Raw genomic sequence first — 12,671 nt, 5'->3', positions numbered from 1 at the left:
CCGGGAAAAGCGGGCATCAATACATTCCCATTTTGTTCACAGAAGGAACCTATAGCCCAAAGAGAAGAGGTGCTTGTCCAGAACCACAGTGTGGACAGAACCACGGTCTAAAGTCATGTGTTCCCAAAAGCCCAGGCTTCCCACCTCTAGGCCTTTGGCCATGCTGGGCATTACTTATACTTCCTTCTGCCTGACACACAATAGAGTTTCACTTTTGTTTTATTTATTAATAATTCAGTATTTTAATAACTATACATCAATCCTGCTCCATGGCCTCTCCCAATCCCTGGCTGTATGAAAAAGTCATTTTTCCACATTTGGGATCAGAGGGTATCATGGGTTCGACCTTCTTCATGGACGTTCCTTCTTGGACACTGCATGAGTGGGCTCCGGGAATCAAGGTGCCTCGGTTCAAGGCTGATTCTGCCATTTACCCATTGTGGCCCTCGGCAAGTGAATTATCACCTCTGAGCCTCAGTGGCCTCATCTGTCAAATGGAGAGAAACATGGTACCAAGCTCAAAGAACTGGGAGAATTAAATGAGATCATTTATGTGAGGCGCTCGGCACAGAGCTGCCCACCTTGTCAGCCCTCAAGAAAGGTCAGCAGTGCTATTTTTGGTGTTAAGTCCGACAAGTCAATATGCCATTCTTTGCTGTTGACCTCTCTCGTACCTGGGATGACCAGGCCCTGAGACTGTGGAGGAAGCGTCTTGTGGCCACCTGCCCCTCCCAGCAGGACAGCCCTCTGACCACGTGTGGGCTCTGCTCCCTCTTCACTGGGAGGAATGGAAAATCACTAGATGTGGGGCATTTCCTAGCACTTCAGGAAGATGAGTTTTTGTAACCAAGGGAAACAAATTACCTCCATCTGTCCTGCAGGGGCATCTGGCCTGGCCGGGAGAAGCAGTTTCTTTCCCTTGGCTTAATCCTTGCCCCTGTTCCCAAGTCCTAGGCAACCAGCCAAAAGGCATCATTATCACCAACAACTTCCTGTTATGGGCCAGGCCCTGTGCTAAGGCCATACATCATCTCCCTTAACCTTTGCCCTCACTGTTCCCCCTGCTAAAACACTTCCTCCTAGCAAGTGGCCTCTGCTCAATTGTCTCCTCCTCCCCAACCTCCCCATCTACATCTGCAGCCCCACCACTCTCTCTCACCGTGCCTGTTTTAGTTGACTTCGTTGCCTATAGCATTGGCCTTACATCTATTTCTTTATTGTCTATCTTTTCCCCACTAGAATGTCAGCTCCATGAGGACAGGGACTGTGTCTTGATCATTGTTGCATACCTAGCACCTAGAACTCTGCCTGATACTTACAAGGAGTTGCTGAATGTATGTTTACCTACAATGTAGATGTTTTTCTATCATCCCTATTTCACAGATAAGAAAACAGGCTCTGCGAGGTGAGCCCAAGGGTGGAAAGCCAGCAAGAAGCAGACCTGGATTTGAATCCAGTCTCTGAAGGATATGGCTGCTTCACTAGCTGCTGGCCTTGCCCCGGGGAACTTGGGTTCTTTGCGCCTCTTAGGTGTTGTCAGTTGCCCCCAAGTTGGACTGCCCTGTGTAGGAACTAATGTCTCATGCTCCCAGCTACTCCTGTTCCCAGTCACCCTTTGGCTCTCCCTTAGCCCAGGTAATCCCAAGCATGGAAACAGATGCAAGAGGAGGCAAGGGGTTAGGAAAAGCAAGTTCCAGTCCTGCCTTGGCCATTGACTCAAAAGACACAGAACTTCTCCAGGCCCCAGTTTATTCATTTGTAAATCAGAGGGGCTGAACTTGATATACAAGATGGCAGAGGACAGGGCAATGGTTAAAAGTGCTATTCACAATAGCCAGCCAAGACATAGAAACAACCTAAACGCCCATCGACAGATGAATGGATAAAGAAGACGTGGTACATAAATACAATGGAATACTACTCAGCCACAAAAAAGAATGAAATAATGCCACTTGCAGCAACATGGGTGCAACTAGAGATTATCATACTAAGTGAAGTAAGTCAGAGAGAGAAAGACAAATACCATATGATATCACTTATATGTAGAATCTAAAATATGACACAAATGAACCCATCTATGAAACAGACTCACATGATACTATACACAGAAAATCCTGAAGATGCCACCAGAAAACTACTAGAGCTAATCAATGGATTTCGTAAAGTTGCAGGATACAAAATTAATGCACAGAAATCTCTTGCATTCTTATACACTAACAACAAAAGATCAGAAAGAGAAATTAAGGAAACAATTCCATTCACCACTGCAACAAAAAGAATAAAATATCTAGGAATAAACCTACCTAAGGAGGTAAAAGACCTGTACTCAGAAAACTATAAGACACTGATAAAAGAAATCAAAGATGACACAAACAGATGGAGAGATATACCATGTTCATGGATTGGAAGAATCAATATTGTGAAAATGACTATACTACCCAAAGCAATCTACAGATTCAATGCATTCCCTATCAAATTACCATGGCATTTTTTATGGAACTAGAACAACCCTCAGAATGGGAGAAAATATCTGCAAACGAATCAATGGACAAAGGGTTAATCTCCAAAATATATAAACAGCTCATGCAGCTCTATATTAAAAAAAAACCAACAACCTAGTCAAAAAATGGGCAGAGGACCTAAATAGACATTTATCCAAAGAAGACATACAGATGGCCAAGAGGCACAGGAAAAGCTGCTCAACATCACTAATTATTAGAGAAATGCAAATCAAAACTGCAATGAGGTTATCACCTCACACCGGTTAGAATGGGCATCATCAGTAAATCTACAAACAATAAATGCTGGAGAGGGTGTGGAGAAAAGGGAACCCTCTTGCACTGTTGGTGGGAATGTAAATTGATACAGCCACTATGGAGAACAGTATGGAGGTTCCTTAAAAAACTAAAAATAGAATTACCATATGACCCAGCAATCCCACTACTGGGCATTTACCCAGAGAAAACCATAATTCAAAAAGACACATGCACCCCAAATTTCACTGCAGCACTATTTACAATAGCCAGGTCATGGAAGCAACCTAAATGCCCATCTACAGACGAATGGATAAAGAAGATGTGGTACATATATACAATGGAATATTACTCAGCCATAAAAAGGAACGAAATTGGGTCATTTGTAGAGACGTGGATGGACCTAGAGACTGTCATACAGAGTGAAGTAAGTCAGAAAGAGAAAAACAAATATCGTATATTAATGCATATATATGGAATCTAGAAAAATGGTACAGATGAACCAGTTTGCAAGGCAGAAATAGAGACACAGATGCAGAGAACAAACATATGGACACCAAGGGGGGAAAGTGGGGGGTGTGGGGTGGGTGGTGTGATGAATTGGGAGATTGGGATCGACATATATACACTAATATGTATAAAATAGAGAACTAATAAGAACATGCTGTATAGCACAGGGAACTCCACTTCCCTGTACGGTAGAAACTAACACAACATTGTAAAACAACGATACCACCCCCCCCCCCCAAAAAAAAGAAACAGACTCACAGACATAAGGAACAGACCTGTGGTTGCCAAGGAGGAGGGGGGTGGGGGAGGGATGGATTGGGAGTTTGGGATTAGCAGATGCAAACTATTATATATAGAATGGATAAACAACAAGGTCCTACTGTATAGTACAGGGAACTACATTCAATATCCTGAGATAAACCATAATGGAAAAGAATATTAAAAAGAATGTATATATATGTATAACTGAATCACTTTGCTGTACAGCAGAAATTAACACAACATTGTAAATCAACTATACTTCAATTTAAAAAAAAAAAAAAGTGCAGACTCTGCGATCAGAATGACCTGACTTCAATCCGACTCTAGGACTTTGAGGATGTTATATCAAACATCCTCTGAGCCTCGAGTTTCCTCATCTAGAAAATGGGGGCAACTGCACTCACCTAATAGAGGTCTGTGAGGATTAAACAGGATAATATATATACATCTCTAAGCAGAGTGTCTGGCACAAAATAAATGTGCAATAAGGAGAACAATCATCCGTGATTCAAAATTCTACGCCCTGGTGAAAAGGTTACTTCGGCAGGGGAGGGGAGTGAGGCCATTTCTACCTCTCCCTGTGTCATGTTTATTGAATGGGACTCTTTGACCTCACAGGACTCTGAAGTTTGAGTTCCTTCCACTGATCAAGAAAGACTTGGGAAGCTACAGGAGAAAAAATTCTTGCTGCACACACCCACCCCGGCCAGAGACAAAGCTGCTGATTTCTGCAGCTGGACTGGGAGCTCTAAATCAATAGAACACGACCCAGACACCCCACCCCACCCCACCCCATGCCGCACAGCTGGTAATGGGGCCTCTGTAGCCTGCAAGATGGTAAATTGCTAATTTAAGCCGGGCTTTCTGCTCTACGCCACGATTATCCCTCTTCCTGTGCATGTTATGATGTCTGGGTAGCCAATTAGATTTCGAGGTCCCAGGACTCCGAGGTTAATGAAATCATGCCTTGCCCTTGCACAGCCCCCGTCCTCTAAAGTTCAGGCATCATCCGCCAGGAAGGGGAGAAGGGAAATCTGAGATCACAGAATCTGAGAAGCATTCTTCCTCCAGTCTCAGCTGTGGGGAAAGGAGCCTGAAATTATGTATGTCTATCTTTTCTCCACCCAAATCTCCAGTGCCAAACCTCCACACAATGGTTTGCCAGTGCCCTCTTGCATAGCTTCAGGGACGGGAAACTCCCTATATTACACAGAAGCCCATACCTTCCTGAAGAGCTCTATTAGAAAATTTATTCTAGAAATAATATGAGATGTGCACAAACATATGGGTTCAAGAATGTTCACAGACACATTATTTAGACTGGCATAATATGGGAAACGATGTAAGTCCCCCCATATAGAAGACATTCATACAATGCAGCCGTCAAAAATCATGTCTTCAAAGAATGTTTGATAACATGAGAATACACGCATAATGGTACGTGAAAAGGCAGCTTACAAAATATTATATATGATGTGATCATTATTTCAATATAGTATGATACAGATGTCATTAAAACACACACACACACACACACACACACACACACACACAAACAAACACAGAGCGAGAGACACAGAAAGAGATGGGAAGGAAATACACCAAAATGACAAAGCTTTTCTCTTTATGGTAGGATTATGGGTAATGTTTGTCTCTGCTTAATCGTCTCAGTATTTTCTGAAATAACTACAGTGTTACTTATGGTGACTTATGTTACTGTGTTTATTGTAAAAAAAAATGTCTAGTATTGAGCTGACAAAGTTTCCCTTTAGCATCCACCCAATAAGTCTAGTTCCTCTGGGGCTCGATAAATGTCGATCAAATGAGTGAGAAGCAAGTCTCACTCCTCTTCTAAATAGACATAATAATAGAAAATGTTTATAGAATACTTACCAAGTTCCTGGCTCTGTACTGAAGTCCTTCACATGAAGCCTCATGAACTTCTCATAACCACCCTATGAGGGTCTATTGCTACTCCCATTTCACAGATGAGAAAACTGAGGCTCAGAGAGGTTATGTATGTATCTCCCAAGCTCACTCTCTTAGTAAATGTGATCCCAGGTCAGTCTGGCTCTGATGTCCAGGCTCCCAAGTGCTGTCACCCCACACAGAGGCCTCGGAGGTTTGCAGACAGCAATCTGCCCTCCTCCCCAGCCCTGGTCCTCCCTCCTCTAACTAGACAGCCCCAGCTCTCGCCTCCATTCCCCATGTGTCCCATGGATGGCAGTGGCAGAGTGGACGTGGAGGGGTTTGGGAGTCAGAAAGACCTGGGTGTGCCCCCTTCTGGCTGTGAGAGTCTCCCTCGGAGCCTTCCCACCCTCATCTCTCATACCCTCGCAGGCCTGTCATGCAGCTTGGAGGAGCCTCTGGCACGTGGCAGGAGCACGGGAGTGACTCCTCTGGATTCTCCCCGGTGTGTCTGTGAGTCACACATGTTCCCCAGGAAATGAACCCAAGACCTGGGAAGCTAGGCCCCGGGGCAGGGCCAGGAGGCTTGGGGACACCATCCAGGGCTGCTGCCCTCCCTGCTCGCCTTGCCAGAGCTCATCCGGCCCAGCCTCCTGCCTTCTGCAGGTCCCACAGCGCTCCGGCTTAGAAAGGAACAACCAAGGCCAGGGTTTCTGGGGTCTGTCCCAGGTCACCCAGCTCTCTTCCATCACCCTGAGCTGACCCCTTCCAATCCACCCCAAGCCCACCCACAGCAAATTTGTCCTCTTGAACTCCATTCTGCACAGACTGCTCCAAAGTCCTCTTCCCCATGGCCTGTGACCAAAAGCTCCTTCATTTCCCAGCATGGCAGCCTTACCATGGGCCCCAAGAACATGTCTAGTCTCACAACTCGAGCCACAGCACGGCCTCTGGCCCCTAACACAGCCACGCTGGGCCGGACTCCAGGCCCCTCCTCAGTCCTCCCTCCCCACCCCCCCCTCACCAGAATGACTCCCTCCAATTCCCTGGGGCTGGTCCATGGACTTCCTCTAATATTTGCACCCTCCCCCAGGAATTCTGGAAGGTCCGTGGGTGCATCACTGGCCCCAGGGCCTGGCCGCAGCTCAGCACATAGCAGGCGCTCCTGACAACCACGGTGAGGAGGACACCTGTTTGCAAGGCCTTCCCTGTTTTGGTCCTTATGGCCTCTGCAGCCTCACAGCCAGCCCAGCCCCTGGCTCTCTCCATTCTGCCACGGTGAACTTCCCTGCCCTCTGCAGCTCTGCCATCCGATCATCTGCTGAAGCTTTCTTTGCTTGTGCTGTTCCCTCTGCCTGGAATGCACCACCCCCTTCTCTGTGGAGCCAACTACTGCTCCCCCTTTACGACTCAGCACAGACACCACCTGCTCTGGCTGGGTCAGGTGCCCCCCTGCACTCCCTCCGCTCCAGGAAGCTGCAATTGTCCCTGGAGCTGTAACTAACTAGGGGGTCCTGGGGGGGTACATCAGAAGCCAGAGGCCATGCTGAGGCTTATGCTGAGAGTCTGGGCAGTGGGAGCTGAGGCTGGACGGGCCTGCCACGGGTCAGCATCAGCAAAGGCTTGCTGAATGAGTAAACATGCAGACGATGCAGGAAACAGGAAAGGACCCAAGGTGGAAAGTGTAGACAATCAGGTCTCATAGCCACCAGCTCTGCCTGCCTGGAGCAGCTGCAGGGGTGCCTGTTAATCTCGGCATTTGACACATACTGAAGGCCTACTATGTGCCAGGTGCTGTGCTATGACCTTCACATTCATGATCTCACTTAATGCTCCCAATAACCTATCCTGATCACCCCAATTTTGCAAATGCAGAAACGGGGCTCAGGGGAGTTAAGCTGTTTGCCCAAAGCCACAACACTGGGACATGGTCGAGCGGGGATGGAGACCAGCATGACCTGACCCCCAGCCATGACCTTCACCACTGCACTGTGTCACCTCACTGGGATCTCTCCTGGCCCAGGAGCCCTGCGTCCGCAGACCCCAATCAGGACAAGAGAGGGGAGGGAGACGAGAAGACAAGGGCTTCACGCTGGGTCCCCAAGAGCAGGACGGGGACTCAGAGCTCTCACCCTGAGCACTTGTCCCAGCAACCCCTGGCACCTCGGTAGTAGACAGAGGGGACACCCAGAACCCTTGCTCACCTGTCATGGCCCCACCCCACACTAGGCTGCCAGGCCCAACCTCCCCTCCCTGCTCTGTGCTGCAGTCACCTGGGATGGGAGGGAAAACACGATGCTCTACCAACGTCGTCTTGTCATCTTTAAGACAAAGGTGCCTCTGAGGCAGGTGCTACGATCCACATTTTATAAATGGAGAAACTGCGGTGCAGAGTGGCCATCCAACCTGCTAAAGATCTTAGCAGGTGGCAGAGCTGGCATTTGATACAAGAGTCAGAAGAGACACCAGACCAGGAAGAGCTCAAGGGGCAGAGAAACGCATAGTCTGAAACAGAGTCATGAAGAGGCAGGCCGGGCTGGTAAGAGGCAGGGAGGCCCAGTGGGGGTGATGGGGGTGGTGAGAGACACAGCAAGGTGCAAACCTGCCGAAACCAGGGTCAGGGAGAGGTGGAGGCCGGAGACAGGGCAGGCGGACAAGAGACCAGGTGGAGAAGCATTGACTCCAATCTCCTACCGGATTCAGGACAGGCAAACTGGGAAGCTCTGAGCCATGTGGAGGGAAGATGGGGTCACCCATCAGAGATGCGGGGGTCCTTAAGCCCTTCACACTCCACCCTGCCTAGAGGGCTGCCAATGGGAACTCTGAGATGCCAGCCCTGCTCAGGGTATGACTGCACCCAGAAGGAGGGGTTGTTGGGTGTCTGCTCTAAAGACCCACCAAGTCACCACCCTGGCTGAACTCACCCTGCAGGGGTAGGGAGTGTCTGCCTGGGGACCACACATCCCCAGAACTCCTGCTCACACTTCATGGAACTCTCAGGAACCATAGGCTGTTTACTCAGAGTGCAATTCCCAGAGGCCCCTCTCATGTATCCAGAAGGATGAGTGGGCTTCTAGGGCGGGTCCATGGATCAAGGAGAGGGTCAGAGTTGGGGGGGTAGGAGGGAACGGAGAGTGCTTTGTGCTCTGGGATTCTGAGATACCTGTGTTCTGTTTTTTCAGCCCCTCGTCCATGTCAGGCTTCCCGTCACAGGCTCTTCCCTCACCTTTTTACTTAGTCACCCCCTCCTCATCCTTCAGCTCCTCAGAGGCCTTCCCTGAACTTCCAGACCAGGTGAGACCCTCCCCGCATCATGGGCTCCCACAGCTCCCTCATACTCTTCCACGGCCCTCACCACAGCTACAAACTTAAATCTGTTGGATGGCTGGTTGATGAATGTCTATTTCTCCCAGACCTGAGCTCCACGAGGGCAGGGACGGTGGATTTTCTTCCCCACCATCATATCTCAGCATCTAGCACAGTGCGTCCATAGGATTTTTCTTGAATGAGTTAATTCTTTTCATTCCTTCACACAGAGACCCTTCCCTGTTCTCAAAGGGCTTAAAAGGCTGACACAACATGTTATTTAATCCTCACCACAACCCCAGATGCATTGCTGTTACTTCCACTTTACAGGTGAAGAAATGAACTTCCGAAAGGTGAAGTCACTAGTCCAAATACACAACAAATAAGTGGCTTTGAACTCAGGATTTGCACGTTGATGCGTCTGCTTCTGGCCCCAGCTCTGCCACTACACCTCCCTGCTTTTCTGCCCCAATGGTCCTCTGGATCTTCCTTTGCAAACCTTCCCCTGCTCCCCAGATAGGTTCAGCTCAGGACTGACAGGCAGAATTCATTCATTCAATCATTCATTCATTCAACCAATCAACTGACTCACTTACCGGTGGGGCTGGGCTCTGCATGGCGTGTCAGGGAACCACAGATACACCAGAGGCTTTTCTTCATCCTGGCTCCCCTCCCTGCACTGCTCTTGGGATTTTACCAGCAGAAGCCAAGCCCCAGGCAGCTGCCCTGTCCCTAGCCTCCCTTTCAGTGGGGAAGGACTAAGTGCAGGGGCCCGTCATTCCCCTCCCCAAGGACGGCAGCCTAAAACACGAGTGCTGAATAATGTGTAGGCTCATCGTCCTTTTGTCTCCATCATTCTCTGAGAATCCTAGGACAAGAGGAGGGACAGGATTCTGCCCCCTCCTTCCATTCAATTCTTTGTCCCCTATCCCAGGCAGCTCTGGAAAAAGTTCTGGACAAGACCAGGGTTCTACTCTGGGTCTGGAGCCAGCTGTGGGACCTAAGGGGAACAGGCCACCTTGCCTCCCTCTGAACTGCAGATCCCTCACCTGTAGAATGGAGGTGACAATGACGGGGATGCTAAGGCCTATCCCACAGGGTTGTAGGTGAGGATTAAATCAGTCGAGCCCAGAGATACAGTGATCACATAGATGGTTGGCCCAGGAAATGTCTTAGCAACACAGGGACCTGAGGGGCCAGCTATGCTGCTTCCAAGATGCATTTGACAATGTGATTTTGGGAAGCTTGGTTGGAGTACCCTAGCAGGCAGAGCCCAGGGCCTGCCCTGAGTGGACCCTCAGAAGTGAGAGGCCCTCCCCTGGCTCAGTGGTAGTGGGGGAGCTGTGCTCATCAGCCCACCAGCCAGAGGCCCCAGGAAAGAGACTGGAGATGGGACCGAACACACTGACACTCAGCTTTCCCCAGATCAGAGCACTTAGAGCCCCCCTAGAGAGCGCGAGTGCCAGGAACCTGGGACTCCCTGAATCAGAGCTATTCCCAGGCCCACCTTAGGACAAGCGCCCCCTCACTCTCCTCTGTCGTAGGCACTGGATTCTGAAGAATCTGGAAGGTTACTCATCCGCATCGTACACACAGCTTCCACTTATTGGGTCCAGGCACCACGGCAGCTGCATTATATATGCTCGCTCAGTGACACCTCACAAAAACCCTGTCGAAGAAGCTTTTATTATTCCCCCATTCTATAGATGAAGAAACTGAGGCTCAAAGAGACTAAGTGTTTTATCCAAGTCACAGAGCCAGTTCGTGACTGGGATTAACACTCAGGTTGACCCAAGTCTACAGGCCACACGACTTCTGAAGGTAAAGTGGGGAGAATCACCGACAAAAATGGAAAGCAAAGATCAATCCTGCCTGTGCTTGGGGGAATTTTCCCACGGTGGCTGGTGATGAGTCACTGAAAGCACAGGACATTCTTGTGCCCTCCACTCTTCCTGGGGGAGCAAAGCTTCCCCTGGAGTCATCGACGCCAAAGCTCCCTCAACACCCACACACCCACGCAACGCTCCAGTATACTGCACCCTGCCCGGCAGAGACCCCATACTCTGGAATTCATACTCCCAACTGAGGAGATTGGGTCCCTATCCCTCAGACAGGGAAACTGAGGCAGATGGGGCAGTTGGTGGGGCAGGGGGAATGGGCCCCCAGTGTGATAGGCGTCAGCGACTGGGCCAAGACCACAGTTCACATCTCCCACCTCAGAATCCACAATCTGCCCTCTGCCTTCTGCCCGGCTTGGTGACACCAGAGCCCAGAGAAGTTTAGGGTTGTACTCTTGATCAACCACCGTGCATGACCCATTTCCGACTAACAGTAAATACCAGTGCATCTTTGTTGTTATAAGGATAGGAGTTTCCTTTCAATTCCTTTTGCCAGTGTCTGCACTGGCAGAGCTGGGTCAGGAAGGCTGCTTTTGGGCAAGACAATGATGTTTTAGACTCTCTGAGAAGGTCCCCGCACTGAACATCGATACCAAGAAGCGAACTTCACTTCCTCAGATGAAAGTACAAACTCCACTCCAGCCCAAACAAATCACTTTTGTCTTTTCCAGAAAACAAAAGACTGTTCGAGGAGAGGAGGAGAAGGTGAGAGGGAGCATTTGTGAGGAGGATCTGAGGTCTCTCTGAATCACGTCCAGAGCTCAGGACCAGAGGGCCACTGGGGAAGGAAGCAGAGAGCGACTAGCTGGCCCACCGTACCCAGAAACCATGGCTACCCCTTAACAAACGCACACACAGGTGCACAAACACAAGTGTCCAAAGCCACTCTGGATGCTCTCCTCCTCCGAGGGTTTCAGGGGTCTGACAAGAAACAACAGTCACACTGTCACGTGCTCCTACAGAGAGAATCACAAACTGACAGTGTGAGACAAGCACACACACCAACACTGGGACCCCAGCAGAAGATCCCCAAGTGTGACTTGGTAAGTGCCCCCTCGGCATGATGCAGACACACAAGCGCTCCTGTGCCCTCACCTGTGTAGTCAGCCCACACACTGCTGTCTCCCCAGAGGCCCATGGCACTTCCGGCACCTCTGCCCACCCCTACCAGGTTTTTGGAGGTCCAAACACACATCTGTACTGTCACAAACAAAATCACGCACTCACAAACTGTGACAGACACACAACTGTCGCCAAACTTCCCACATAGACTGATACAGAAATAGGGGATGCCAACAGATGATCAAATGTTATTAGTTAAACGCGGGCGCGCACAAACACACACACACACGCGCGCGCGCGCGCGCGCAAGCGTCCCCCTCGCGATGGAAGTGGTCTTTCCGCTGGGCCCCGGGCGCCCCCTTCAGGAAGTGCGGAGGCCCCGGGAGCGCGGGGTCTAAGGTCAGGGTCCCAGGTCCGTAGTCCCCACCCACCCCGGGGCATAGCCCGACGCACCAGCCCGCAGCGCACTCACCGGACGATGCCGAACATGACGAGCAAGTTGCCCAGCAGCCCCACGGCGCACACCGCCGAGTAGAGCGCGGTGATGGCGATAGCCAGGGCGAGGGACGAGGCGCTCCGTGCTGCCGGAGGCCCCGACGCATTGGCGCCCGCGCTGGGGAAGGCGTCCGACGCGTTGGCGAGGAGCGAGGACCGCAGCTCGGCGTCGGGGGAGGGGGCCGGTTCCATGGCGGCCAGGCGGCCGGCGCCGCGTCCCTGCCCGCCGTGCGCCCTGGGCGCAGAAACCCGGTGCGAGCGGCGCGCCAAGGGACGAGGCCGCGGCCCCGACGCCGCCGGCTGCTGCGCCCGGACCGCCCGGCTACCTCCGCGCCCCCTCCGCCCGCCTCGCCGCCCGCACCGGCCCGGCCCCCAGCTCCCGCCCGCTCTCCGAGCCCGGACCGCTCTGAGCCAGGAACAGCTGCGGGCTCCTCGGACGCGCCCGCCGCGCACACCACGTGGCCCGGAGGCGGCAGCC

At 50.9% G+C, this 12,671-nt stretch overlaps 1 protein-coding gene across 1 annotated transcript in view; it reads right to left on the bottom strand.

Moving 5' to 3' along the window:
- Window positions 1-12,385, bottom strand: part of OPRD1 (opioid receptor delta 1) — a 34,378-nt gene extending 21,993 nt beyond the window's left edge. Inside the window, exon 1 of the mRNA XM_068537835.1 lies at window positions 12,171-12,385. Coding sequence (XP_068393936.1) covers window positions 12,171-12,385 — 215 coding nt within the window. The remainder of the gene's footprint in view (window positions 1-12,170) is intronic.
- Window positions 12,386-12,671: the final 286 nt, after the last annotated feature.

The sequence above is a fragment of the Eschrichtius robustus genome, chromosome 3 (assembly GCF_028021215.1).
Source record: "Eschrichtius robustus isolate mEscRob2 chromosome 3, mEscRob2.pri, whole genome shotgun sequence".
Taxonomy (NCBI): domain Eukaryota; kingdom Metazoa; phylum Chordata; class Mammalia; order Artiodactyla; family Eschrichtiidae; genus Eschrichtius; species Eschrichtius robustus.
The sequence above is the reverse complement of the archived record's forward strand: the minus strand, read 5'-3'. Positions and strand labels throughout refer to the sequence as shown.